Source organism: Panthera tigris, chromosome C1, assembly GCF_018350195.1.
Source record: "Panthera tigris isolate Pti1 chromosome C1, P.tigris_Pti1_mat1.1, whole genome shotgun sequence".
In the NCBI taxonomy this organism is placed as follows: domain Eukaryota; kingdom Metazoa; phylum Chordata; class Mammalia; order Carnivora; family Felidae; genus Panthera; species Panthera tigris.
This window is the reverse complement of record NC_056667.1, coordinates 95,385,549-95,413,010: the sequence shown is the minus strand read 5'-3', so window position 1 is coordinate 95,413,010 and position 27,462 is coordinate 95,385,549. Positions and strand designations below refer to the sequence as shown.

Sequence of the window (27,462 nt, the reverse complement as noted above, 5' to 3'; positions counted from 1 at the left end):
AGGCTGGCCCCCGGTCTGCAAAGGCAGGACTCCCGGGCAGGCAGGGCGGAGTCTTGGAGCAAAGGATGAGGTCATGCCTGGCTCTGGGCCTCGGAGGCGGGTGAGGGGAGTGGTCTGGAGCAGGGGCTAAACTTAGAAGCCTGTGGGTGGCTTCCTTGTGGCCTCCCACTGGGTTTCCTCCCCTGGACCTGGGGGCTGGGTTCCTCTCTGGCTGGGAGGAGTAGGGCCCTGGGCAGGGTGTGATGGTCCCACCCTCCCCTCTGGGGTCGCTTTGGAGAGCTTGGGAAGGCCACAAGGCCAGAGGGGGCCAGGCTGAGGAGACAAGGAGGCTTTTGCATAGAACAATATTTTGTTTTCAGTTTTTCTTCCTCCCCCTTCCCCCAATTGTTAGCAGCTTGATGTGTCATTCTCCCCAGCAGGGGAGGGGGTGAATGGCTTGGGTTGTAAACTCTCTCCCCCAGCCTTCCTGTCCTTCTGGAGGGGCAGCTCAGCTGGGCTCTGGTTCAAGCTGGGTTCCGGTTCAGGGTCAGGTGGGCGGTTAAGGCTTGGCTGGTGTGCGAAGGCTGTCTGCTGTGTCTTCAGAGCTCATTTCTCCACTCTGGCTCTACCTGCAGGGACAGGCCGTCTTCTCCCTCCCGTTCCTGGGGGAGGTAGTCGTGACTTTGGGGCCCTAGAAAGAAAAGAGGTGAGCCTGTCTTCCTTACCTCATCCCCTAGCGCTGTCCCCTGCCTGGCCCAGCCATACCTGAGGTAGAGGGCCTGAGCTTGCTCAGACCTTGGAGTAAGTTCTGTCCCTGCTGCAGATCCAGTTTGGCAGGGAAGGGGCACCCGGTATACCCCCCGTTTTCTTTACAGAACTCCAGGAATCTGTAGGGTACAGGGACATTCACACACACAGCTGCACAGGCCTGGCTGAGGAGTGCCAGCAGAGGCTCGAGGCTAAGCCTTGGTCCTACCATGTGGGCCTGCGCCTTTGGGCGAGTTGCTTATCCTCTGTCGGGTAATTTAAGTGGGGAATTATGAGGAAGAACAGACCTGTGAATTAATTGAGCCACAAGAAGGTGCTCAACAGAGCTACACCTGCCCCAGGATGGGGGTTGTGGCCACCAAGAGGGATCATGGGGTAGGAATGCTCACACTTTCCAGTCAGGGTCATGGCCCAGGAGCAGCGGGTTGCCCACCACGATGAGCAAAGCCTTGGCCCGGGTCACAGCCACGTTGAACCTCTGAAAGGAAGGAGTGGTAGGGTCACGGGAGGGAAGGGCCTTAAGGAAGGAAGCATTCCTTCCACCCGCCAGGTCTCAAACCTTGGGGTTCTTAAGGAAACCCAGGTTGAAATCCAGATCCAGCTGCACAAAGCTCTGGCTGCTCCGCACGGTGGAGATGAGAATGACGCTGCGCTCTTGGCCTTGGAACTCTTCTACGGAGCCCACCTGGAGGGCGAGACACAGGGCCTGCAGGGCTCGGGAAGCAGACACACACCCTGCCTTATGGAGCTCCCGATCCAACGAGCTCCAAGGCAAGGCCGTTGCCGGCACCGGGCATTTGTCACAGGGGAGGGAGTGAGCATCCTGATAGGAGAGAACGGGAGGATGCCCTGGAAGCTTAAGGGTGGATCCAGTTAAAGGGGTGCGGGCTAAAATTCTTCTAAGCAAAGAAAACGCGCTTGCAAGGACACAGGAACTCCGAGCAGTGGTTCTCAAACTTCCCTAAAGACAGTCACTAAACACTTGTTAAAGATATACAACCCAGACTTCCTAAATTGGAATCTCCAAGGGAGAAGCCTTTAAATCTTAGAGCACTGGTTTTCAACCGCGGCTGCACGTTAGATCACTTGAGGAGCCATAAAAAATACCGATGCCCTGGCTCTGCCCCCAGATAGCTGTGTTCACTGGCCGGGTGGGGCTCTGGCACCGGTGGTGCTAGAAGCTTTCCAGGTGATTCTTATCTGCAGCCAGTGTTGAGAACCACCACCTGAGTCAAAGCACTGACTGACTCAGAGGGTGGGAATGGTGAGCTGTGACACTATCACATGACAGGTCAGGCAGGCAGGGAGTTTGGACTTTATCCGTAGGGCATAGGCCTCAAACCAGCCTGATCAAAAGCATCAAGAATCCGGTGTGGTGTTTCCTGGTCCCGCCCCAGATAGACAAGCCAGGATCTGCAGGAGTGAGGCCTGGGGGGAGCCCCACTGGGTCTTAGGCAGCGAAGGCAGGGCGGGGCAGTAACACAGGCTGGAGTGCCAGAAGAGCTCTCTGGAAGCAGGGGAAGTGCAGGGGCACCGAAGGCAGGGAGCAAATGTGAAACGGTGGTGTCACCTTTAAGTCTTTGATGTCATCCAGTCCCCGAAGCTCCTTGTCAAGTTTGGTGATGCAATAACGGATTTTTTCCACCTGGAAGATGAGGACAGGTGCCTTTCTCTCATGCCATTACCCCAGTGTAAGAGGGAGCCAGGCAGAAGACCGGGGAGCTGGGGGGCAGAGAGGGAGGGACAGCTGACCTCTGAGCTCGTCTGACAGGGCTAGCAGAGACCTGAGCTTCTAGAACCTCCACCTAATGGTCTGGCTATGAAGGGGGTACCTTCGGGGGGGGGGGGTCCCACCCTTGAGAGGAACTGAGGGCCTGACCTGCTTCCGGTAGGGAGAGATGACGCCCACACTTCGGGGGCTCAGGCGGGCTTTGCCCTTCTTCGAGGAGGGGGCCAGGAGCAGCTTCAGGTAGGAGGTCACTGTGGCAGCCTCTTCAGGGTTGAAGAATGATGGGCTGTTACCCTCACGCTCGTCCTTGCCCATTACGCCGTGAAAGATGATGGGAAAGCCCTGGATACGGGTTCGGGGGAAACCTTCAGCCAGGCCTCCCTTCCCTCCCACCCCAAACCCACCCAGGGAATGCGGGATCCCAGGCCAAGGTGAAAGCCTGTGGCTTCCACTCAGAGGCTCCTCCTACCTTGCACCTTCGGTAGGAGGGAAGCTGGGGTACAGGGGTGGCAGCCTGACCCTGCCGGGTTCAGCCTCACCTGTCGAGGCAGACCCTCCCATCGGCAGAAGCGCTCTCGGTCCACGACGTCGGCACAGGCCTGCAATTCCCCATCATAATAGAGTCGGTTGGGAATGTCCAGTATGGTGGGGTGAGACCTGGGAGGCAAGAGGAGGAAGGAAGAGCAAGACCAGGGGCCAGGTTAGTTCTGCCCTGACCTTGGGGTCCCCTGCTCCACCCGCTCTGGGTCCACACATCCTCTTGCCACCCGCCCAAGTGGACGGTGGACTCATTGATCTACAGCGTGTTGCTAGGCACTGTTCACTGCACCAAATGTGCACAGAACCAAATGTGCTTCCTGAGCACATGTGGTCCGTAGGCCAGGCAGATTTAAAAGGGAAAAAAAAAAAAAAAAAAAAAAAAAAAAACCGCAAGAAATGGGGAGGTTCTCAATTTTCAATTTTGCCAAGGAAGGATGGTACAAAAACAACCATCACCTACTACTGCCATTATTTGATGAGATAATGTGTTAAATCTAAAAACAGAAGTAATAATAGATTGAACTCCCAGTGGACTTATCTAAGGAACTCCTAAGAACTTAGGAATTCATCATTAGGTACATGAATTCATTGAGTAAAGCAAGTATACTTTTTGATTTGAGTAACAATTAGCTTTTTGAAAAACTGTATCGTCTCTATTTTTCTCATTTCTCCTTGGACTGCCTCGACCCTTCATCTGGGACCCACACCAGACACATCCCCGTGTCTGGGAACCATGGACAATCCCCCGATACACAGATAAGCAAAATGCTCAAGAGCGAAGTCAGTTGCAAAGTCAGAGCCAATGAGTAGCGGTGATGGGGCTGGAATGGAGATCACCGACCTTCCAGATCATAGTCTTCCTGCATCACACAGCCTCTGAGCAACAGGACTGCAGGATGGAGCCTCCAGCGGGGGCTGCACAGAGTGGGTGAAGGCACAGATTGCAGGCGAGGTGAAGGTGCGGGAGTACCTGTAGTTGCGCAGCAGCTTGGTTATGAACTGGGGGTTATAGCCATTGGAGCCCTTCTTGTACAGGGCGTTGTAGGTCAGCAGCCGCTCCAGCAGGGAGTACCCCAGGCCATGCTTCTGGGTCAGCGGGGAGCGCAGCACGGGCCCCAGCTGCCTAGGGTCTCCTGCCAGCACCAGCTGCCCTCCTGGATTGTCTGTTTCCTTGACTTCCATCAGCCCTGAGAGGCAGGGTGCCGTGGGAGAAAGGTGAGCGGTGGGACCCCCCAACCCCATGCAGGGTGGCATGCACACAGCCCACCCTGAACCCCTCACCTGCTATGGCCACCAGGCTCTCAGGCTCCATGGAGTGGCCGGCCTCATCGATGAAGATGTGTGTGAAGTGATCGATGGGAAACTGAGCTGAGACCAACCTGGGAGGCGTCAGGCCAAGCAGGGGTCATATCTGGGTACCCAACTGGCAAACCTGAAAGCCCACCCAAACTGGCCCCTCACCCCACTGCCAGGCACCACTCTTCCCATCTCTCCAGCCTGCTACTTCCTTACTTATACACATGATTAAGAGACACACACTTCCCACCTGCTGGCCGTGATGAGGGTGGTAATTAAGACACGATACTCCTGCAGCTTCTTCTTGGCGGGAAACACATAATCCCCTTTCTTCGCATCCCAGTTGCAGCAGGGCTGCGGGGTGTGAAGAGAGAGGAGGAAATCAGCTGGCTCTGTCCATCCTCACCCTCACTCTGGCTCTGGGCCCCCCAGGCAGTTTTCTTTCCCTCTCTCACTTCCCACACAGGGAAACAGACAACCAAACAGGGGTTCTGACCCATCCAAGCTCACACAGCGAGTATCCGAATCCAGGTCTAGTTTCCTGGCCCTGAGCATCTACCCTGAGCAGCCCAGCACCTGCCCTCCCCTGGCTCTCCACACTTCTCCAGGTACCTTGATGTCCTCGGGCACCATGCGAATGTCCCTGCTGGGGGCCAGGAGGCGGTAGATGGAACTGGGCAGGTGGACCCGGAGCCGCTGGCAGAGAAGGTCAGCTCCTGAGTTGGACGGAGCGCAGGCCAGGATGTGGGCTTTGGGCAAGTGCTTCACCACCTGGGGTGGGGACAAGCACAGTGTGGGAAGCAGCTTCTCTGGCTCCAGGGGGAGGGATGGGGGAGAGACTCGGTTGTGACTCAGGTTGGCACAGGGTGGCATTTGTCTCCCGGACCTGAGGGAAGCAGGGACACAAAAGGCGAGTTTTGACCCCCCCAACCCTCTGCTAGTCCAAGTAAGCACTTCACTGCTGGAAAACTGGCACAGTAAACATTCAGAATCTACGGTGGCTAAACATGATTGGTGACTCCAAGAGTCACGTGGGACCCCACACCCTGCACAACGATGTTCAAATGCCACACAGACCATTGACGCCAGCCCAGGGGCGATCAGGAAGCTGGAGGCACCCAGAATCTGGGCACTGCTTGGTCCCTGGGGGAGTCAGCACCGGCCCCAGGTCTATGCTCAGGCCCCACCTGCTTAATGGCTTCCACCAGGGTGACAGTCTTGCCAGTGCCTGGAGGCCCAAAGATAATGTAGGGGGCTGGACGGGTGGTGCCCATAACGATGTTCTTCATGGCCTGCAGCTGCTCAGGGTTTGACTCCAGACTGCGGTCATACAGCCTGGCAGACGAACCAGAAACATGATGTCACCCGGTGTCCCGGAGGCCTCCCTGACTCCAGCGCCCACGCCCCACACCCCAAGTGGCCCCCCTTACACCCATGCCCAGTCTCACTTGAGCTTCACATCTGAGGGCAGCAGCGGGACCCCACGGGAGGCCACAGGAAAGAGCATGGGCCACAGCAGCCAGCGCCCCGTCAGCTCCAGGGCACGATGTTGCACCCGCAGGGGCTGGCGGTTGAAGGTGAAGTTCACCTTGAAGGTCAGCCCATCCACAAAGCGGCTCAGGAGGCTTTAGGAAGGGAGGAGGAAGGAAAAGCTCCAGTAAGAGGGCATCTCTCTGCATCTACTCTGGCTCCACTCTCCTTTCAAGACAGTCATGCAATCCCTCCAGAAGAAGCTACTGAGACATCTCAGGGTCCCCCTGAAGAAAAGCTTCCTGCTCAATCCCTGGGGTCCCACTAGTCTCAGGGAGAAACAAATCAGCTCCTCTGGCCTAAGAAACATTTGTAGACCCTTCTAGCAGCTCATGGTTCCCCCAACACCCACCTCATGGAAAAGCTCAGCTTGACACGGTCCAATTCCACCTTGTGTACAAAGCCCTTGTAGGTGACGGGGTCCTCCTGATGTGTCTCAGAGGACAAAAGTGCAAACAGGTGGTCACCCCGCAGCACTGAGGGGCGGCTCTCGGTCACTCCGGGAACCTATGGGGGGTGGACATAAGCAAGCTTCTATCCCCAGGGATGGCTACTGGAGGACCCCTAGGTCTCCAGACCGCCTGTGAGGGACAAGGATTGAGCGTTGTCCTTCTATCCCAAGACCCAGGGAGCTTTGCTTCTTTCCTCTCCCGCCTGACAGGGCAAAAGTTGGGATGAGCAAGGAGACAGTCTGCCCGAGCTGCACAGAGAGAGCTGAGCCCAGCAGTCCTGGAAACTCTCCAGGACACGATTCTCAGCCCATCCGTGTGCCCTCTTGGCCAGCTCAGTTCCCGCTCTGCCCTTGAATCCTTGTTCAAAACTCAGTTCCTGCAGGAATCGTTCCTTGATTGCCCCCCACCCCCTTCTCTCTCACCAGCTGCCCTCCTCAGCACTTGCGTGCAGGAACTCTGGGCTTGTGCGTACAACACTCAGCATCTGACATCTGGAAAGGGATCTAGGCCAGCTCTGTGCTTTTCAGATAAGGCAACAAAGGCCCAGAGAGAGCAAGGGACTTGCCCAAGGCCACACAACTAGTGGTAGCAACGTCTAGACTAAAACCCAGGTCCTCCCCATCAGCCTGCTCTGACACCTGTTTTGGGCTCTCTGCTCCCTGCTGAGCCCCCTGGGGGCAGGAACAGCATTCTACTCTCAGGCTGGCTGACTCGAGCCCACCCTCCCCACACAGGATCCGAGCCCTGACCTCCAGTGTGAGCAGTCTGGGGTTCTGGTCTACGGGGTCCCAGGTCATGGGCACCGACTCCAGGTCGTAGTGCCGGATGTCATGCTCCATCTGCAGCTCCTCCAGGTGCAGCAGCAGCCGGAGCTTCACCTCGTAATTTCTCCACTGCAGGGCTGTCTCGAGCTGGGCCCTGGCGGTGATGGTTGGGCAGGCAGGAGGGGGCAGGGACAGGACGGGTCAGGCAACCCCCGCACCCAGGAGCATCCACCCTCTCCCATCCGAGGCTCTGGGACTATGAAAGCACCAGGAATCAGGGAGGACCAGAAGGGCAGAGAAGTGGGTGGGGGGTCAGAGGCCTCCGAGAATGGAATCCTGGCTCTCCGTCCTTCCGACGCCCCTGCCCCCACCTCAGATCTGACGTGGCATTTTTACCATGGATTCTGGGGCCTGGAACATTCTCCCCGCTAAGATAACTCCTATGCTTACACCCTCACCTCATTCATGTGTCATTGTCTGCTCAAATGTCACCTTCTCAAAGAGGGCAGCACTAACTGCCCTCTGCAAGACAGCACAACCCTTCCCCTTCCCCGGAAGTTTAGCTTTGGTAGAGTTCTTCACAGCACTCGTCGCTACATGAAACTATAAGATAAATGCTCATTTCTCCCTACTGCAATGAGCAAGGCCCTCATGTGAAGAATTCACCTTGAATGGTGCGCAGCACGAGGTGCGTGCTCTGTACGGGAAGGAAGGGAGGGGGCATGGGAGGCTGAGGACAGAGGGATGGGGCGGGGGATGGGGGTGGAGAGACACAGAAAGCAGCATGAGGTGGGGCAGAAGGGTGTCTCTTACTTGATCTCAGCAATCTCCTTTGGGGCAGTGAAGATACTTGTCCCCTGAAGAAGGATGGGGAGCAGCTGCCGGAGGCGAGGGGGTGGGTAGTATGTCCCCAGCGCCATGCTCAGCTCCAGGTCATAGCCCTTAGCGCTGCAGGAGCCAGGGAAGAAGAGGGGTCACAAACTCAGAGATCCCTCCCCTTCAGAGAGGTGGAGAAGGCTCCTCCCTGGAAGATGCCCGAAGCCCTTCCACAAACTATTGCTGAAGGGGGTCGGCAGATTTTGTACAAGGAGGCAGAACTCACTACTCCATGAGGATGCTCACCCCAATTCTCATTTCTGGAAAGTACTATTCATGGAAACTTCCAAAAGTCACATATTTAACACCCATATGTGTAAATAATATGGATATAAAAAAATACATGCTCATTAGAGAAAAATAAGTGGGTAAATACATAACATTCTCCCCATCCGGGGATAACCAATAACTTTTTGATAGCTAAACTTCCAGGTTTCTGTCAATTTGTATTACATACATACAGTTTTAACAAAAAGAGCACAATTGCCTATCGTTCACTTTTCTAGCTCAGTATTTCATAAACACCTAGCCATGCCACACAGAATATACGATTCTATTCATATGAGGGGCGCCTGGGTGGCTCAGTCGGTTAAGTGTCGGACTTCGGCTCAGGTCATGATCTCACAGTTCGTGGGATCGAGCCCCACATCAGGCTCTCTGCTATCAGTGCAAAGCCTGCTTTGGATCCTCTGTCCTCCTCTCTCTGCCCCTCCCCTGCTTGCACCCTCTCTCTCAAAAATAAATAAACATTAAAAAAAAATTCTATTCATATGAAATATCTGAATAGGGAAATCTATAGAGACAGAAAGCAGAGTGGTTAAGGCTGGGAGGGAGGGATGTCCAGGTGGCTCAGTAGGTTAAGCATCCGACTTGATTTCGGCTCAGGTCATGATCTCACGGTTTGTGAGATGGGGCCCCGAGTTGGGCTTTGTGCTGACAGCATGGAGCCTGCTTGGGATTTTCTCTCTCCCTTTCTCTCTGCCCCTCTTCTGCTTGCACACACTCTTATTCTCTCTCTCAAATAAACTTAAAAAAAAAAAAAAAAAGGCTAGGGGTCACCTGGGTGGCTCAGTCGGTTGAGTGTCCAACTTTGGCCCAGGTCATGAACTCACTGCTTGTGAGTTTGAGCTCTGTGTCTGGCTCTGTGCTGACAGCTCAGAGCCTGGAGCCTGTTTCAGATTCTGTCTCTGTCTCTCTGCTCCTCCCCTGCTCACGCATTCACTCTCCCTCTCTCTGTCCCTCAAATACAAACAAACATTAAAAAAAAAAAGGCTGGGAGGAAATGAGGAGCAAAAGGGTATGGGCTCCTTTTTGGGTAATGAAGTGTTCTAACCGGATCGTGGTGGTGGTTGCCCATATCTGTGAATATACTGAGAACCTGAATAGCACGGTATGTGAATTATCTCAAAAAAAGCTGTAAAAAAGACAGAGAGAAAGGTCTACACAGGCTGCCTGACAATCTATCATACAATCAAAAATGTTTAACATTTTTTCAGGCTCACCTGCAACTTCCTTCCCGAACAGAAAAAAATCTCTGAGGCCCAGAGGAGTTACGAACTCAGTTAGGAAAGGGGGCCCTGGTTCTGGCTCTGTGCTCTTCCCCAAGGTGCCCACCCTCATGCGGGGCACCCCAAACTGGACCGGGTTGGAGAGGAAAGGAGTTACCGGTCAGGTCTCTCTCCTTCCTCTATCCTGCTGGTCACTACAGGGTTTCCAGTGATCCGGGTCCGCTTGAAGGGAGTCGTGGGCTTCAGCTGTGCAGCCAGGGGACTGTGGGCAACGGCAGCCAAGAAGCGGGCAATGTAGAAAGTGCCGGCTCCTTCCGAACCTGACTCCCCAGGTCCCAGCAGCTCCCAGAGCACCGTGGCCGGGAAGTAGCCCACAAAGCTAGTCTTGCAGTGGACCTGGAGCTCGTAGCACTCGCCTGCAGGAGGATGGATGAGTGAGAGAGGACAGGGAGGGACCTTCCCACCAGTACCCTGCCTGCACACTCCCCCAGGAGCCACACCCCGGGGCAGGAGCCCTGACACAGCAACCCTTACCAGGGCAAGCCCCCATCCACTAAAGGCTCTTTCCCGTGGAAACCCGCTCACCAGGGCCCAGTGGGCAGGGCAGCTCCTGGTCTCCATTGTAGAAGGCAAACTGGGGGGTCCGGCAGAGTGGGAAGAGATGAGTGAGGGTGACAGGCTGGGTTCCTCCATTCCGAAGCCTCAGGGTCAGCACCTCCTTGCGGTTCAAATCCAGGCGGATAAGGAGCTGCCCATCTCGGGCTTCATGGGGCCCCTGGACTTCCACGTCCACCCCATGTTTCCCGTGAAGATACTCAGCCCTGGGGAGAGTGGGAGTCAAGGGGGGGCTGGGACAGGAAGGGCCTAGACAGGGGAGGCTGGCGAAGTGCCAGCGGAGCTCAGGAATCCCACCGCCTCTCCCCAGACCAACTAGCTCCTTCCCTACCCTTCCCCCACTCCTTGAAGGAGGGGGCCTTACCCCAACCTGAGGCAACCCCCTCTTCTCTCAGCCAGATGGCTTCCCCGACACCCTGACCCCTGTGTCCTTGCACCCTCTTTCACATGCACGTGCATGCACACATACAGACACACACCTGTCGTAAAAGATCTTGGCTAGCAGTGACTTGTGGTGTTTGCTGATGTCTGACCCCACCTTCACTCTCCTTTTTTCTGGGAACCACACGTCGGCCCAGCGGTCGAGTCTGAAGAACCTGACCCGAGTCTTGGTGACGTAGGCCAGATTTGCAATCTTCATTCCATACAGCATGGAGGAGAAGCCAGGGGCAGGGGTCCCAAAGCTGCCGGAAGCAGAGGAGACTGGGAAGTGAGGGAAGGCAGCTCAACGGGGAAGGCGGGAGGGCAGGGTGTCTGTGGGTCGCTCTATGTGGGACACACCAGCCCTGCTGCGCAACAGGACAGGACCCAGGGACAGAGACTCAGGCTGGGGGGGGGGGGTCACAGGAATTGTTAATGTTTTAAGGGAATTCAATAGGACTTCCCAAGACAAAATACGACTGTTTTAAACAGCAAGTTGTGGACTGTGTGTTTCGGAGGAGAACAGCCCAGTCATGGGCTGGTGATTTGGAGGACTAAGGGAAGAGAGAGAAAGAAACGAAGATTTTTTTGGGGGAAAAACTATTTGGGACAGAAAAAGAGATACAAATGACGTGGCAGAAAGAGCTAAGGTTAAGGGGAAGCCAAATAAGTTGATTCAGAGGGGGTGGACCTGGGGTCCTGCCTGATGGTGAGGAAGGAGAGAGGGGTCAGAGAGAGCACAGGTGTCCAGGGTGTGTGGGCAATGTGGCTGATCAGACAGCAGTTTCCACCCGAAGTCAAAGGGTGCAGGTGGATGGAACCCAAGCAGGAAGGGAAAGGATCCTTCTCCAGAGATCAAATAGCTTGGTTTTGCGCCTAGAGAAGGTGAAGACAGGGAAAACTGGTCAGAAGGTCAATAACCTCAAAGTCCAGTGCCTGGAATTCAGTTTAGTCAACTCAACACTTACAGAGACCTGTTATGTGCCACACACTGCGCTAGAAGCCGGGGGTTCAATGAGGTAAGAGCCCGGCACAGACTGAACGCGTCAATCCTGGCGTCCTGCCGGGGGCGCGGCCAAGGAGGTTTCCAGGGCAGCCTGGGGCCAAGGAGGGGCACCGAGCCAGGCTGTCCCAGGACAGAACGGAGTCCTGGAGAGTGAACGGGTGTCTACCAGACACAACAGGGAGCCAAAGGGTAAGCCAAGGTGGAGGGGCGTGCAAGGACAAGAGCTGGGGGCACAGGGCAACCTCCCACTCGGCCACCAGCTGGGTCTCCACTTCTCGGAGCCTCACTTTCCTCCCCTACAAAATGGGGGCAATGAAAACTTACCTCGGGGGGTTGTTATGAGGGTTACATGGAGACGGGCACTGCAGTGTCCACTTAGCCCAGTGCTTGGCACATAAGGAGATCTCCGTAAGGTGTGCTATGATTAGTATCACACACAGTCTGGTTGTGCTACAGTGAAGTGTGGGACAGGGGTGATGGGAGGCAGCAGAGATGGACAGGCACCAGGTCACGCAGTGTTGCATGCCAGGCCAGGAAGCCTAGACTTGACCCTGAAGGCTAGCGGTCTTCCTCTAGTGGCACCCAGGAGCCGGGGACACCCCCACACGTGACATACTCCAGATCTGGACGGCTGACCACCCTCCCTCAATGCGTCGTAGGGAATGAAAGCAAATCCTAGCTCATAAGAACCATGGTAATCCCTATTTAACTATTATGGCTGGATCAGCACGGTCACTCACTGGCGTGTAACAAGATCATTTATGGTCTGGACAATTCCCTGGTGCCCCCTGCCTGTCACTCTGCCCCTCTCCCTCCTCACCCCAAGCAAATGAGAGTGATACTATTCAGAAGACTGTGAATCAGCTCTGATTTGTTTTAAAAAGGTAATAAATCATTTGAGAACATAACAGAAAATGCTCAGTAAATGCCACCTACTATTATTAGTATTCGTATTAGTAGTAATAGTAGGACTAACAGTAGCAGTGGTAGTAGGAGTAGTAACAACTTACTTTCAGCCCACAGCAGAGGCTACACTGTGGTTACAGAAGCCCCGAGGCTGGTGGGTTTTAAGCAGGGGAGTGGCAAGATCATATTTGCATTTCAGATGACTCTGGCATCAGGATTGGAGGATGGATTTGCTGGAGGCAAGACTGTAGGCAGGGACACCAGTTAGAAAAAGGCCATTGTAACAGTCCAATTAAAAGATGACAAGGGCCTGAATGAGGTGGTGGAAAGGACGGAAGAGGGGGCCAGATCTGATAATACTTAGAATGTAAAATTAGCAGAATCTGGTGGCGGACAGGAGGGGGAATGGAAGCTGGGAAGAGGGAGGAGTCCAGGACAAAACTCAGATCAATGGCTTGGCTTCCAGAACCATTTCTGAGATAGGAGGTAAAGGCAGGAGGAGGAGGAGGAGGAGGTTGGAGGGAGGACCATGACATTTGTATTTGGTATGTTCAGTTCGAGATTCCTGTGGTCCAGAGGCAGCTGGCTCCATGAGTTGGAAACTGAGAACCCAGGCCAAAGTCAAGCCTGAGTCTAGCCTGATATTCTGGAGTCCTCAGGTGGTAGTTATAACCATGGAAGTGTCTGGAATCTCCCCAGGGAGTGTGACTAGTCTGAGAAGAGCTGAGACCAGGACAACCCAGGGAGGAGGACAAAACAGAGAAGGAAGCCCCGAGAGAGGGAGGAGAATCAGAAGAAGTCTCAAAACCAGGCATCAGGCTCAAACACTGCCGGGAGGTCCAGTCATAAAGGGACCGAAATCAGGAGGAGTCACTGTCATCCGCCAGGGCCCCTTGCTTGGTAGGTTCCACAGATGGAGCACTGACTCAAATGCCAACAGAAGCCAGGCTCCCCAGGCATCTTTGATACCCGAGCACCTGAATAGTACCATTTTTGAGCCATCAGTGTTAAGGACTCACGTCCCTCATAACTCCACTTAAGAAGACAACAGTGGAGGGGCACCTGGGTGGCTCAGTCGTTAAAGCATCCGACTCTGGCTCAGGTCATGATCTCGCAGTTTGTGAGTTGGAGCCCCTCGTCGGGCTCTGTGCTGACAGCTCAGGGCCTGGAGCCTGCTTCAGATTCCTTGTCTCCCTCTCTCTCTGTCCCTCCCCTGCTCACTCTCTGTCTCTCTCTCTCTTAAAAATTAAAAAAAAAAAAAATTAAAAAAAAAAATTAAAAAAAAAAAAAAAAAAAAAAAGGAAGACAACAGTGGAGATGCCTTGAAATGCAGCCAGCTCTCAGGGTAGTGCTAGGGAGGAAACAGGGCTCTCAGAGAGCCGAACAAACCCAAGAGTGCATGCCCTGTCCAGAGGGGGTAACTGTTAATCTCCATCGTTTCCAGACAGATGTGGCCAGCAGGGGACAGAGGCCCAAGATGGCCAGCATCTGACCTTTAAAAGAAGCCAGATCAAAATTTTCACATGGAATCTATTTTTGGAAACTTCTGCCTGGGCACATTGGCAGAAGGAACTCAACTCTGCAAGTTTCACAACTTCTGCCATGGGTACTACCACCTAAGTGTTTTCTCACATTATGCCCCGTGACTATTACCACTACCCAAACTCACCTCTCCCTGGTCTAAGGTGACAGCCATAATGAAAATAATTTTTTTCCAACCAGAAACTTAGTACGTAGCTGTTGGAAAAAAGTCCTAGTTCTTATATTATGCATCTAAGTCACCTAGATTTCTAGGAAAAAAGATCAAGACTTCAGTAGAAAAACTGAATAGTCACCTTACAGAACACATCGAGATGACCAGATGAAAAGATGTTCCAAAAGCAGAGAAATTGCAGATTAAAGTCAAAACGAAGGACTGTTTTATTTCGATCAGACTGACAACAGTGGAAAATAGCCATAACATGGATCGCTGTTGTGTGTATGTGGAGAAGGGGACTCTCACACAGTGCTCCTGGAAAGGTGAAATATGACAACCTTTTGGAAAAACAATCTGGTGAGGACTCCTAACATCTCTGAAACACAGGTATTTAACTCAGCAACTGCAGTTCTGGGAAAGTATCCCATGGAAAGGAAAGTACCTGTGTTTAAAGACATGTGCAAGGATGCTTACTGCAGAGGTATTCACAGGGGCCGAGAACTGGAAACAAAAACATGCCCATCAATAGGGAGATGTTAACACATTGTCAACACCCACAGCATGGAAAATACTAGGCAGCAATGAAAAAGAACGCACCACACCCACACAGACGGCTACAATTTAAAAGGCTGACAACACCAAGTGTTGACAAGGATAAGGACAGACCAGAACACTCATGCATTGTCAGCTGGAGTATGAACTGGTACGATCACTTCAGAAAAAGGTCTGTTTTGCAAAAAACTAAACATATGCTGCAATATTCTGATTTCAAATGAAAAGAATATTATGTGTGCAAAAAAAATGCACTAAAAAAAATGCAACTATAGGGGCACCTGGCTGGCTCAGGTGGTTAAGCATGCGACTCTTGATTTTGGCTCAGGTCATGATCTCAAGGTTTGAGTTCAAGCCCTGCATCGGGCTCTGTGCTGACAGTGGGAAGCGTGCTTGCGATTTTCTCTTGTTTCTCTGTGCCACTCCCTCCACTCGCACACTCGCTTGTTTGCTCTCTCAAAATAAACAAACATTTAAAAAGATTAAACTTAATTTAAAAATGCAAGTATAGGGGCGCCTGGGTGGCTGGGTCGGTTAAGCATCTGACTCTCAGTTTCAGCTCAGATCACGGTCTTGCGGTTTCATGAGTTCGAGCCCGACATCGGGCTGTGTGCTGCTTGGGCTTCTCTCTCTGCCCCTCCCCTGCTCACGCTGTCTCTGGCTCTCTCAAAATAAATAAATAAACTTAAAAAAAAAAAAAAAAAGGAACTATATAATATCTAGTATAGACCTAGCACTGGTATTTATTAAAAAATACTTGCTGGGAGAATGAGTGAAAGAAATATCAAATAATTCCAGACTATTCTTTTATTAAAAAACGAAGGAGGGGACATTGCACTAAACCGCTGGCTGGCACACAGCACTGCTGTGCAGGGGCCTGTAACGTTACATGTCAGGTTGCATACACGGTCCACACGTGGACATGTATAATTATATAATGATATATATTATTATAGGTCTAATATATATATAATTTATATAAACGTTTACATATTTTATACATACTGTCCAAACCTGGAGACACATGTAATAATATATAAATATACATATATATACATGTAATAAATACACATAGAAATAAACATATATAAAGGAAGGTAGATAGTGGCAAGGAAGTAAAATGCATGAAGACCTGGTCACACCACTTTTATTTATTCATTTAATCATCCATTCATTCACTAGTGTTTGTTTACTTTTGAGAGAGAGCACTAGAGTGGGAGAGGGGCAGAGGAAGAGAGAGAGAGAGAGAGAGAGGGAGAGAGAGAGAGAGAGAGAGAGAGAGAGAACCTCAAGCAGGCTCCGCACCTTCAGTGTGGCCCCACGAACTGTGAGATCATGATCTAAGCTGAAGTCAGATGGCTGTGTATATTTGGAGTTATTAGTTGTAAGCAAAAAGAATAAATTATGGCTGATTTAAGTGATAAAAGCTAGTTACCAATAAATTGCTGGGAAGGTGAGAAACGGGCTCAGGAAACAGACAGGAACTAGGGAAGGCGGAGCAGCCTAACCCCAGACAAGGTCACAACAGAGGACCAGTCCAGAAGACTTTGCTGCCAACCACCAAAAAAGGAAGTTAAGCAACTTGCCTAAGATTTAAAAATAACAATAAACGTATATTTACCCTGTGTCCCAGCAATGCTCCTCCTAGGTATATCCCCAAGCCAAAGGTACAAGGATGTTCCCAGCGATTTTATTCAAAATAGCCCCAAACAGGGGCACCTGGCTGGCTCGGATGAAAGAGCATGTGACTGTTCTTGATCTCGGGGTCGTGAGTTTGTGCCCTGTGTTGGGGGCAGAGACTACTTAAATACAAAATTAAAAAAAAAAAAAAGAAATAGCCCCAAACTGAAAACAACATCCATGAACAGGAGAATGGATAAACAAACTGATTTGTATTCAGATGAAGAATACTACTCAGGGGCGCCTGGGTGGCTCAGTCGGTTAGGCGTCTGACTTCTGCTTGGGTTACGATCTCACGGTTTGTGGGTTTGAGCCCCGCGTTGGGCTCTGTGCTGACAGCGCGGAGCCTGAAGCCTGCTTTGGATTCTGTGTCTCATTCTCTCTCTGCCTCTCCCCCACTTGTGCTCTGTCTCTCAAAAATAAATAAATGTAAAAAAAAAATTTTTTTTAAATATCACTCAGTGATAAAAAGCTGCCATACACAAGGCATGGATGAATCTCAAAAACATTATGATGAAGGGCGTCTGGCTGGCTCAGTTGGTAGAGCAGTAGACTATCTCGGGGTTGTGAGTTCGTGCGCCACATTTCGGGTACAGTTTACTTAAAACAAACAAACAAAACATTATGCTGAGTGAAACATGGCGTTCAGAAGAGTGCATACCTCCTGATTCCCTTAAATGAAGTTCCAGACAGGCACAGTCTCAAAAAACATCAGAGTGGTGGGTACCTCTGGGTGGGGGAAGGGTGAGGACGAACTAGGAAAGATGGAGGAAATTTGGGGTGATGTCATGTTCTGTGTCTCGATAGGGACTACACACAGTGTATGGAAAGGTAGAATTAAAATGTGTCTACTTAAAAAAAATTTTTTTAATGGTTATTTATTTTTGAGAGAGAGAGAGAGAGAGAGAGACAGAGAGAGAGAGAGAGACAGAGTGTGCATAGAGCAGGGGCAGAGAGAGAGGGAGACACAGAATCTGAAGCAGGATCCAGGCTCTGAGCTGTCAGAGAACTCACGAGTCATGAGGTCATGACCTGAGCCAAAGTCAGACGCTTAACCAACTGACCCACTCAGGTGCCCCCAATGCGTCCACTTCTGTCTAGAAGTTACACTTAATTTTTGAACACCTACAGTTAGTAATAATCATGCAGACGTGTTTGGTGTAAGTTGCACTGAAGTCTGTAACTTACTTTGAAATGCATCGAAAACACTAAGATGGACCAATGGGCAGATGTACAAAATACTAACTAAGAAATCTAGGGGGTGCCTGGGTGGCTCAGTCAGTTGAGACTCTGACTCCTCATTTCGGCTCAAGTCATGATCCTAGGGTTATGGGATCGAGTCCCGTGTCTGCTATGCGCTGAGCACAGAGCCTGCTTAAGATTCTCTCTCACCCCCTCTGTCCCTCTCCCCTGCTCACACACTCTCTCTCTCTAAAAACAAAAAAACAAAAAACAAACAAACAAACAAACAAAAAACTAGGTGAGGGTATATGGGTATTCACTGTACAATTATTTCAACTTTGGTGTTTGAAGTCTGTCTGTCATAATAAAATGTTGGGAACACCATGATCGGGAATGACTTCCGTGATGTTTTGTTGAGTAAGAAAGCAGGATGTTGAAAACGCATAAAACATTATCCTTTTAAAATAAAACAACCCAAAAAACACCCCAGTTGATAGCTGAGTGTCCTGAGTGTGGGGCAGAATGTGGAACGGAGTTGGGATGGTGATATGGAGAGGGACCCACAATAAACAAGGATATAGTGTAACGATCCCATGGGGGCCAACTGACATAGGTGGGATGGAAGTATGGGTGCATACAGAGGTAAGTGAAAGGGTGGTCATCCAAAGCATAAAAAAACTTTCAAACACAAATATCCAACATAGAACATTAAGGGCCCTCACTCCCCCCTATCAGCTTAACTGCTTGATGTGTATTTTTTCAGACTTTTTTCTATACATACGAAAACTTTTTAAGCACTCAAGTGTTTTGTTTGCTGCACATACTCTCCTGCAACAGACCTCTTCACCACCATGGACTTCCTTCCAGGACATTTTACCAAGTCACCTCCCTCTTTTGGATGGCTGCAAAGGATTGCATAGTAGGAATGCAGGGGGCGTGTTTAACTGTTTGTCCAGCGATAGTTCGTTCGGTGCCTATAATGCTTGGCTTTTTCAAAGGTTACATACAATAACCACCCATGCACAAAAATTCTTGTACTAGTCGGTGATTTATGGGACAAATGCCTTCAAATAAACTTCTGGGTCAAACAGAATGACTCTTCACAACTTTGGCAAGTTCTGCCAAATTGTCCTCTATTTTTTTTTTTTTAAGTTTATTTGTTTTGAGAGAGAGAGAAAGTGCGCGCACACGCGAGTGGCAGGGGCGGGAGCGAGAGGGCAGGTGGAGGGGCAGAGAGAGAGGGAGAGAGAGAATCCCAAGCAGCTGTCAGTGCAAAGTCCAATGCGGGGCTTGATCTCACAACGATGAGATCGTGACCTGAGCCGAAATCAAAAGCCCGATGCTTAACCGACCGAGCCACCCAGGTGCCCCAAGTTGTCCTCTAAACAGGTTGTACAAACTTAATGTTAATCACTAAAAATTTGAGAATACCCTTTTTCCAGACCCTGACATCAGAAATCTTCAATCTTTTCGATCACTGACAATCTGATAAACAAAAAAATGATATCTTGCTTAAATAGCATTCCCCTCATCACTAACACAGTCAAGGATCTTTCCTTCTGTTTATTAGTCATTTGTGTTTCTTCCCCTAAACCAGCAGGAGTCATTACCAAACACAAGTCGGATCACAGCCCCCCTTTATGACTCCACAGTCTACAAGATGAAGTCTAATCTTTTAACAAGGCACACACGGATCTTCTGTATAACTGGGATAATGCAAACACAGTTAATTAACACCATCAACAACAGGAAAAGTTTACTGAGCACTTCCTGTGTGCTGTTTGAAGTACCCGTAAGCATTATCTCATTTAATCCTCACAACAACGTAGTAACTATCATCATCCCATTTTAGAGAAGAAACTGAGGCACAGGTTCTGACGTCAATCCCTCTTTAAGTGTACGTCAGCCCTTCCCACTGTATCACTGTCACTCCTCTCTAGACTTTCCTGCCACTGTGGACATCTTTGGTCTGTAACACCCTGACCTTGGCCCCTGCTATTTGTTCAGTGAACAATAACTAATCTTTTCAGATGCAGTGCAGGAAAGTCTCATGGCTAGAAGAATGGTATTTCAGAACATACTATCAAATTTGGCAGCCATCTTAAAGGGACATCTAGTTCTGTGTTTTACAAACTGTGGGTTGCAACTCTCATTAGTGGGTCAAGACCAGGATTTTTAGAAAATTGGAGTGGAACAGAATAAAAACATCAGAGGGCAGGGAGTGAGGCTATATATGGTTTCTAGGGTATGCATTGTTCCATGAAAGCTGTGTCCCAGGCTTCCAACTAAAATGTATTCTTTACTGTGGATAGAAGTCTAAACACACAGCCTTTCTCCATGCCAGAGACAGAACTATCTTTCCAAAACCCCTAATCCATCAGTCTCCTACTTGGAAACGATCTGTGCTTTCCTATTTCTGTTAAGATTAAAAAGTAAACAAACAAACAAAAGACTCTCTGCAGCTGGCAAGGTCCTGCCCCATCTAGTCCCTGCCTCCCTCTGGCCTCCCATCAGGGCCACTGAGTTCACCCTAAGCCCTTAGGGTGCTACTCCCTCTGGGTCTGGAATGCTGTCCCCTTGCCCCTTAACATCTGTGAACTCCCGTTTATCTTTCAAGATTCTGTTTAAACATGACTTTCTCCCAGAAACCTCTGATTCCGAGGTTGGGTGTCCAAGTTACATACTCTCAGAGTACTGGACCTTTTGTTCTAAGCACTTATCACAAAAGTAATTAAATAATTATGTTTCATTGCCACCTCCTTCCTTAGGCTCCTTCTGCATCCACAGCGACTCACACTGTTTTGCTTTGCTCACAGGAAGCATTCGGCCGAAATTTGTTGAAGAAAAGAATGAGTCTCCTGCCTAAGGCAAGAGCAGTCTTCTCTTGAAACTTTTCCTGACATCAGTCGTTCCTCCTAACCATCACTGTACTAATGACAGCTACCACTTCCAAAGCCCATGCAACATGCTACACATGGTAAGGGCTTTACCTGTGATAGCTCATTCTGGCCTCACACACAGCCCTGAGAGAAAGGCATTCTTTTACATGCGTTACAGGAAAATTTAGATAGTTGCTCAAAATTCAATGCAACTCCGGGCGCCTGGGTGGCTCAGTCAGTTAAGCGTCTGACATCAGCTCAGCCCATGATCTCACAGTCCATGGGTTCGAGCCCCGCGTCAGGCTCTGTGCTGAGAGTTCAGAGTATGGAGCCCTGTTTCCCCCCACCCTCTCTCTGCCCCTCTCCCACTCCCACTCTGTGTCTCTCTCTCTCAAAAATAAACATTAAAAAAAAAATGCAAACTCGTGAATGGCCAACCAGGATTTGAACTCCAGCTATCCAAACACTCTCCCAGCCCCTAAGGTACTGTATTACATGTTTGTCTACACATCTGCCACCCCCACTAGACTGTGATTACAGGCAGGAACCGAGGCACAGGCACAAGCAGAGCCTCGTTAAGTATGTTTTGCTAAATAACGAATGATGGGAAAAGGCCAAAGTTAGCAGTAGAGGATGCAACATCCTGAAATACCCTAGCTGGAAGGGATGCACCCCTCCCAGTGTAGGAAGGCTCCCTAGAATTCCGTGTGTGTGTGTGTGTGTGTGTGTGTGTGTGTGTGACTTGCAATAGCTCTCTGGTGGCCCATTCTCTTGTAGATCAACTGTACTTACTAATTCAATTCCATTCCGCCAGCACTTACAGAGCATCTGTTACATCCCTGGCTCTATGCTGGGGACTGAGGAAGGTGCAAACGTGAGGAAAAGCCTATCCCCGCCTTCAGATCAGGGAAGCTGGTCGCACACTAGCTCCAACGCAAGGCAGTGCAATGGGGCTATAACCTGGCTGTGAACAATGAGCTCTGAGAGCCCAGAGGAAGAAGCCATGAATTCCCACTGGGAAGATGAGGGCTGATGTCACAGCATTCCTGTCTGGGTTTAAAGGATGTGTAAGAAAGTTCTCTATAATCGTAATAGAAATCTCCACCTGGTATGGAGAGGGTGAGGGGAACATGTTGAATGAAGCTAGCCCAGCCTTCTGAAGTGACAGGGAAGCATAATCCTCTCCACCACGACAGACTTCAAAATATTCAAGGATTACTGCCTTGTTCTCTCCAATGTTTCTCTTTTCAAGGCAAACATTTCTCAGGTTTTTTGTTTTTGTCTTTTTTTTTTTTTTTAAGTAATCTCTACCCCCAATGTGGGGCTCGAACTCACGACCCTGAGATCAAGAGTGCCATCCTCCGCTGAATGAGCCAGCCAGGCCCCCCCTCAGTCTTTAACTGGGTTTCGTGACAGAATACGAATCAGCACATAAGCTGTTTCCCTCCCCCTCCTCACTGTCAATCCTTCAAGGCCAAGGTCAGTGTCCTTCTCCATTGAATTCCCTACTAACTACAGGAGTATTCTTATTTGCATAAGAAAACACCAAATTCCCTAATAATTCCAGGGGAATGGTATCTTATTTGCATAAAAAACAAGTGCACATAGTAAAATTACTTTTGAAATCCCTTAAATTCACCCATAATGTGCTTTATATGTGGTTTTCTGTATGCAGTCTGACAGAACATCTTCCCCAGTACTGGAACATACTGTGTAGCTTTCGTTGAGAGCTGACAGAGACCCTCTCCTTGACCAAACTTCAGTCGGGCTCCTCTGAACCCTATTCTCAATTAGGCCTCTACCTTGCCCCCCACCTCTTAATATGTCTTTAGTAGTTTTCCGTCCACTGACCCCCTCACTCGGCTGACAACTACCAATTCCCAGCTGTCTTTGCCGTGTTGGGAGTAGAGCACTCTCTCCTCTACTACAGTAACTCTACTGCAATAGTCCTCCATAAAGTCTTTCCTACCGGTCTAACAAGCATCCAAATACATTCCTTCAGAGCCCAAAGTAGCTGGCTTGTGTTCAAAGGCACCTGTACTTGTGTTGGGGAACACAGGTGAAAGCACGGATGTGGCTTGTTGATAATGCCTCTCAATAGTACCTGCTCTTTGCTTACTTCTCTTTGACATGTTTCCTAGTTCTATTATACTCCGCGCGTTATTTTACCATCTATGCTAGTATTCTGTATGATGCATACTGCAGGCCTATCAAAGCCTCTCGTTCCCTGGCATCTTGTACTGTTCACCTTTCCATTCCCCAAAGCCCAGCACGGGGTGAGGGCATAAAACGGGTCATAACCGCTGACCCTTCCTCAGATGTTGCTGGAGCCTGTTCATGTCCCTCTTAAAATGGGACATTTCATTATTGATTTAAACAAACAACCCAGATGTGATCTGGAGAGTCACTATTTCGTCCCCCCCCCCCCCCCCAAACCACACTTCTCTTAACACAGTCTAACACTTCTTGGACTCTTTTGGCAGCCATACCGGCCTTTTGGTCTGTTGAAACCCACAGCCTTTTTCAGGAGGTGTGTTAGGAAGCCGAAATCCCCACCACCCCGCATGTATTTGTGTAAGTCTTCACATTTATCTCTGTTAAACTGTGTTCCGGCCCAAGGCTGCAGCCTGTTGATAGGTGTTTCTGAAGCACAATTCTGTGGTCTGCCAGAACGAAGCGTCTGGTTTTCACTTCGATAGCAACAGGGGGGCCCAAACAGCCTGCAGCTACAGGGTGAGAAAGGCCTCCAGGAGGCTGGCCCTGGGTCTCCATGGAGAAGCCACAGGTGCTAATGGAGGTTTGGTGCGTATATAGTTTGAGCCCTTTTCTTCTTTGCCGAGCTGTCGGAGATTCTCCCTCCCACACTGGGTCTCCTCGGCTCCCCGGGATAGCGGACCCCCTCGGCAAGCAGCCCCTCGGCGGCGGGGCGGGGGTCCCCGCAGAGCCCGCGCCAGGGCCGGCCGCCAGCCGCAAGCAGCTCCCTCCCGCGGTCCCGCGATGCCTGGGCCCCCTCTCGCGCTCCCCTCCCCCAGGCCGAGCGCCCCCCCCTCCCCCGGCCCCGCGAGCGGCGCGTGGGCGCGGGACCCCGCTCCCCGCCAGGGCCCGGGCCGCGGGGGGCGCGGGCTGCGCGGGCGGTTCTGCGCCGGGACTGGGCGCAGGGGCCCGGCCGGGTAGAGCGGGCGGGCTCCGGGCGGCGCTGGCGGGGCGTGGGCACGGCGCGGGAGGGGAGGTCTGCGCCGCCCCGGGACCGGCTTGCGCCACTGGGGGAGCTGCGTCCCTCCGCGCCCCGGGGCGGGAAGGGTGGCCCCGCGGCGAGGGGTCGTGGCGGCGAGCTGGGCCCGCGAATCTGGGCCGGGGACTGGGCCGGCCCGTACCTGATCTTGAAATCCCAGTTATAAACGGTCCGCAGCCGCTCGCGATCTGTCTCCATGTCCAGTCCCCGAACGACCAGGAAACTCTCGAAGCACTGGCCCGTCTCCCGAAGCTGCCGGCAGCTGAACTTACTGGGCATCGCGGCGGCGGCTGCGGCTGCGGCCCAGGCAGGAGGGTCCGTGGAAATGAAACTGAAAGTCGCCGCCGCGGATGTAAGTTGGCGGCCCTAGGATGAGGGTGCAGCAGGGGGAAGCCCCCTAACTCTGACCCTCTGATCTTGCAGGCTCCCTTCTCCCCACCAGGCTTCCCTCCTCGGTTCTTTTCCTACCTGAGTCTTCCCTTCGGTTTCTCCGTCCAATCCCCTCCCCCTCCTCCCATTAACTCTTTCCTAAGGAGTCTGACCCCTCCCTCAGGGCCCTCCCCTTACCCCAAGCTCCCTCCCCTGGCTTCGAGCCAGAATCTGAACGTGGCTACCGCCTGGGGCCCCCTGAGCAGCCCAGGGAGACTTCCGAGCCTCAGCTAGGGCTACTCCCACGCCCACCCCCCCCAGAGCCTCGGGACTTATTGAAAAGCAGGAGAGCAAAGGGCAGGGACTGGGACCTGGGTTGGCTGCAGCTGGACTGGGGCAGCTCATCCAGCACCTCCCCCAGACTGCTAGGGACAGAAATCAGTACGGAAGCGAGCGGCACGCCCCCCTCCCCCATTCTCCCTCCTCGAGCTTTCAGACGCAGGGAGGAAGGCACAAGAGCCAAAGAAGTTCGGGGGGGTGGGGGGTGGTGGGGAAGAACCAAGTGTCTCTGAGATAAAGGTGTGTACGTGTGGGAGGGAGGGACAAGGGGCTCCGCCAGCACCGAACAGTCATTACTTTTCTCAGCCACACAGGTTTCGTTTTAGGGGAAAGGCTGGTGATCCCTGCCCTTGAGCCACACATATTTGGGCACTTAATTGCATTCCAGTCTGTATTGCTCTTTAATTGTTACTCGTATATAAGCAAGGGTTGCCCCACTCATCAAAATATCAGCCTGAGAGCAAGAGACTGGTCTCTTACGCAATAAATGGTTAATAGCTACAGCATCAGTACCAGGAAGAGAAGTAATAGACTAGCGTGCTTCTGAAGACAATTAAGACAAACTAAAGGGGGTGGGGCTCCCACAACAAACATAAAACAAGCCTCTGCATCTATTTATGCTCCCTAATAACAAAAACACACCAACTAGAATGGGGCAAAGAACATAAAAAGTTATGTAAAAAAAATTCTTCAAAAAAATATACCAGTTACAAAAATATTAAAGGTAGTGTTTTTCTGCAAAGTAATTCCCTGTAGGAGGCCACGCATTCAACATAACCTAGTGTGAGGAAAGTCCAGAACCCAGGTCATGCTCCAGCTGGGCTACTCTTGTACCTGCCCCCAGGCCAATAACCAACTATCGCCAGGAATAACAGATTTTAGCAACAGGAAATGCAAAGTTGGTGGGAACCAAAGCTAAGAGGAAGAGGAAAAACTGGGCAGGGGACATTGCCTAAGAATTTATGTCTTAGAAATTGTGCAAAGTAGAGGGAAACACTAGTAAAATCGCTGATTTCTCCACCTTTTTTCTCCACAATTACCTGGTGAGGTCTGACGGTAGCCAAGAGTGAACCTCTTAAAATCACCATGTTAACTTACCGTTTCAAAAACCTCCCATCCACCACACCCACACTGATGTTTGGTTCCATGCTGATGAGTAAATCTAAGTCCCCATTATTCCTGGATTTCTAACACCACTGCCCCTCTCCACACACCACCCCCCCCCCCAAACCTTAGGCCAATCTCCTAGATGTTATCAAAACATGCAAACAGCTGTAGTATGGTACCAACCTGAGTAAAAATATGTTATGTGGCCTTGGTTACAATGGAACCTCTCTAAACCAGTTTCGTCTAGAAAAATACATTTCACATGGAGTTGTAATTGTTACCACATATGGCTGTCTAGATGTCTAGAATGGTCTTCCTTCCCAGTCTCACTTCCTTGAAACTTTCTCTAAAACCATCTGCACTTGTAAAGAATCTGACTTTAAAGTGGCTGATTTTAGTACGGGTCCAAATATCACTGAAGGCAATCTGAAAGTTAACTTTGGCCAATGACGTTACTAGAATAAACCTATAGCCTCCCAAGGTAACTTTGGAGAAGCATATTAAAAGCTCTGTATTTTCTTTATTACTTCTCATGACTCCATAGTTACTTGGGCTTCACAATTAAACATCTGAATGTTAAGTTCATGTAGACCATAGTCCTGAATACAACTAGAAATAGCCCTTAAACTGAATGCTGAAATTGGTTAGAGGCTGTGGCAGGTACAGCTGATCCTCATTATTTGCAGATTGTGTTATTTGCAAATTCACCTACTCCCTTAAATTTACTTCTAACCCCCAAATCAATACTTGCGGTACCTTTGTAGTCATTCATGGAACTGTGCAGAGCAGCAAAAAAAACCCTGAGTTGCCCAATGTGTATGTTCCCAACTGCAACAAGCAAGGTCATATTCTGCCTTCTTATTTCAGCTCATATTATAAACAAGCATCCTTTTCGTGGTCCATATTATGGTCATGTTTTTTGTTGTTGGTGGTGACTTCACTGCTTAAAATGGCCCCCACACCTGTGTAGTGCTGAAGTTCTATCTGGTGTTCCTAAGCACAATGCTGTGATGTGCTTTATAGAGAATATTCCTGTTAGATAAGCAGGAGTTATAGTGCTATTGGCTGGGAGTTCAAGGTTAATGAATAAACAATATGTTAAATGAGGTGATTTAAATAGAAACACACGTATAAAATAAGATCATGTATTGACCTGTTGACAAAAATGTGGCCATTAGTTCCCAAGCACCTAACCCTGTATTCCCTGAGAAGCAGTATTTCCTATTTGCCAACTCAGTGTTTGCTGGCAATGAACTACTGTGAATAATGAGAATCAACAGTATATTCATATGTGTAACAGTGCTTTTCAATGTATTGGATTTGACAAGGTATGATATTGGTTACTGCTCTCGGTGGGCTAAGATCTACCGTGTCTTTTTATACATTCTCTGTTCAAGGGAAAATTTTTGTTAGCTCAACTTATAGGACCATCCAGTTTTGTTCTGTATTTACCAACCCTCTTTTCTTTCTTTGATTTCCCAAGCAGTAGGTAGCTTCATTCTATATGAGATTATACATTTATAAATTGACATTCAGTAATGTATCAGTCTTTTGTGAGTCTGGAGAAAATGTGCCAAGGTTTGCCAAGTATCTCATGGACACAGATGAGTCCAGCATCAAAGTTCTACATTACAGAAGAGAACAGGCACTGGAACAAGGCAGCTTGTAACAGCAGCACAACTACCCAGGCTCAAATGAAACCAATAGTTTTCAGCAGTGTAATTTCAAATCCAAATATAGGAGTGAGGCCTCCCAGAAAACTCCTTTCCATCTGGCTGAGAAACCTTTACCCTAGGATACCACAGGCAGATTTCAGCAGCATGTGACAAAATAAGACACAATTCAAGCAAATATCCTGAAGGAGGTTAAGGAAGTAAGGTCTCTGCAGGACTTGGCAAGGAGGGCTGACTTCCTCCCGATTATACAACTAACCAAGGGCTTTAGATAGCCAAAAGATTAGTAAGTTTTTACAAAAGTCTATATGGGCTAGGGAAGTGGATGGGATAGGCTAGGGGCAGGCTGACAGTTAATAAGTTA

General features: G+C 50.3%; 1 protein-coding gene across 6 annotated transcripts; it reads right to left on the bottom strand.

The window, feature by feature from the left end:
- Positions 1–347: 347 nt before the first annotated feature.
- MOV10 (Mov10 RISC complex RNA helicase) lies at positions 348–24,468 on the bottom strand. Of its 6 annotated transcripts, none has more exons than XM_042998194.1 (21): positions 24,178–24,463; positions 23,753–23,976; positions 10,537–10,740; positions 10,028–10,263; positions 9,600–9,858; positions 7,872–8,006; positions 7,044–7,212; positions 6,195–6,349; positions 5,761–5,937; positions 5,500–5,647; positions 4,925–5,083; positions 4,563–4,666; positions 4,298–4,395; positions 3,987–4,203; positions 3,016–3,133; positions 2,627–2,818; positions 2,318–2,392; positions 1,307–1,432; positions 1,137–1,225; positions 745–866; positions 348–670 (listed from the first exon to the last, which is right to left on the bottom strand). In XM_042998194.1, the coding sequence occupies exons 1-21, from the start codon at positions 24,382–24,384 to the stop codon at positions 579–581; spliced, it is 3,306 nt and encodes a 1,101-aa protein (XP_042854128.1). In that variant the 5' UTR covers positions 24,385–24,463; the 3' UTR covers positions 348–578. The 6 variants fall into 6 exon arrangements, with proteins under 6 accessions (XP_042854128.1, XP_042854130.1, XP_042854129.1 ...); XM_042998196.1 differs by lacking the exon at positions 24,178–24,463 and adding an exon at positions 24,079–24,123; XM_042998195.1 differs by lacking the exon at positions 24,178–24,463 and adding an exon at positions 24,079–24,105 and having other exon boundaries at positions 23,753–23,941.
- Positions 24,469–27,462: the final 2,994 nt, after the last annotated feature.

Bases quoted from the DNA above. Each gene is read 5' to 3' on its own strand.
- MOV10 (XM_042998194.1), bottom strand. From the start codon at position 24,384: ATGAGCTGCCCCAGTCCAGCTGCAGCCAACCCAGGTCCCAGTCCCTGC. The intron at 4,667-4,924 runs GTACCTGGAGAA...CACACCCCGCAG, and splicing joins TGGTGCCCGAGGACATCAAG to CCCTGCTGCAACTGGGATGC. The intron at 2,819-3,015 runs GTGAGGCTGAAC...ACCCGTATCCAG, and splicing joins GGGAGGGTCTGCCTCGACAG to GGCTTTCCCATCATCTTTCA.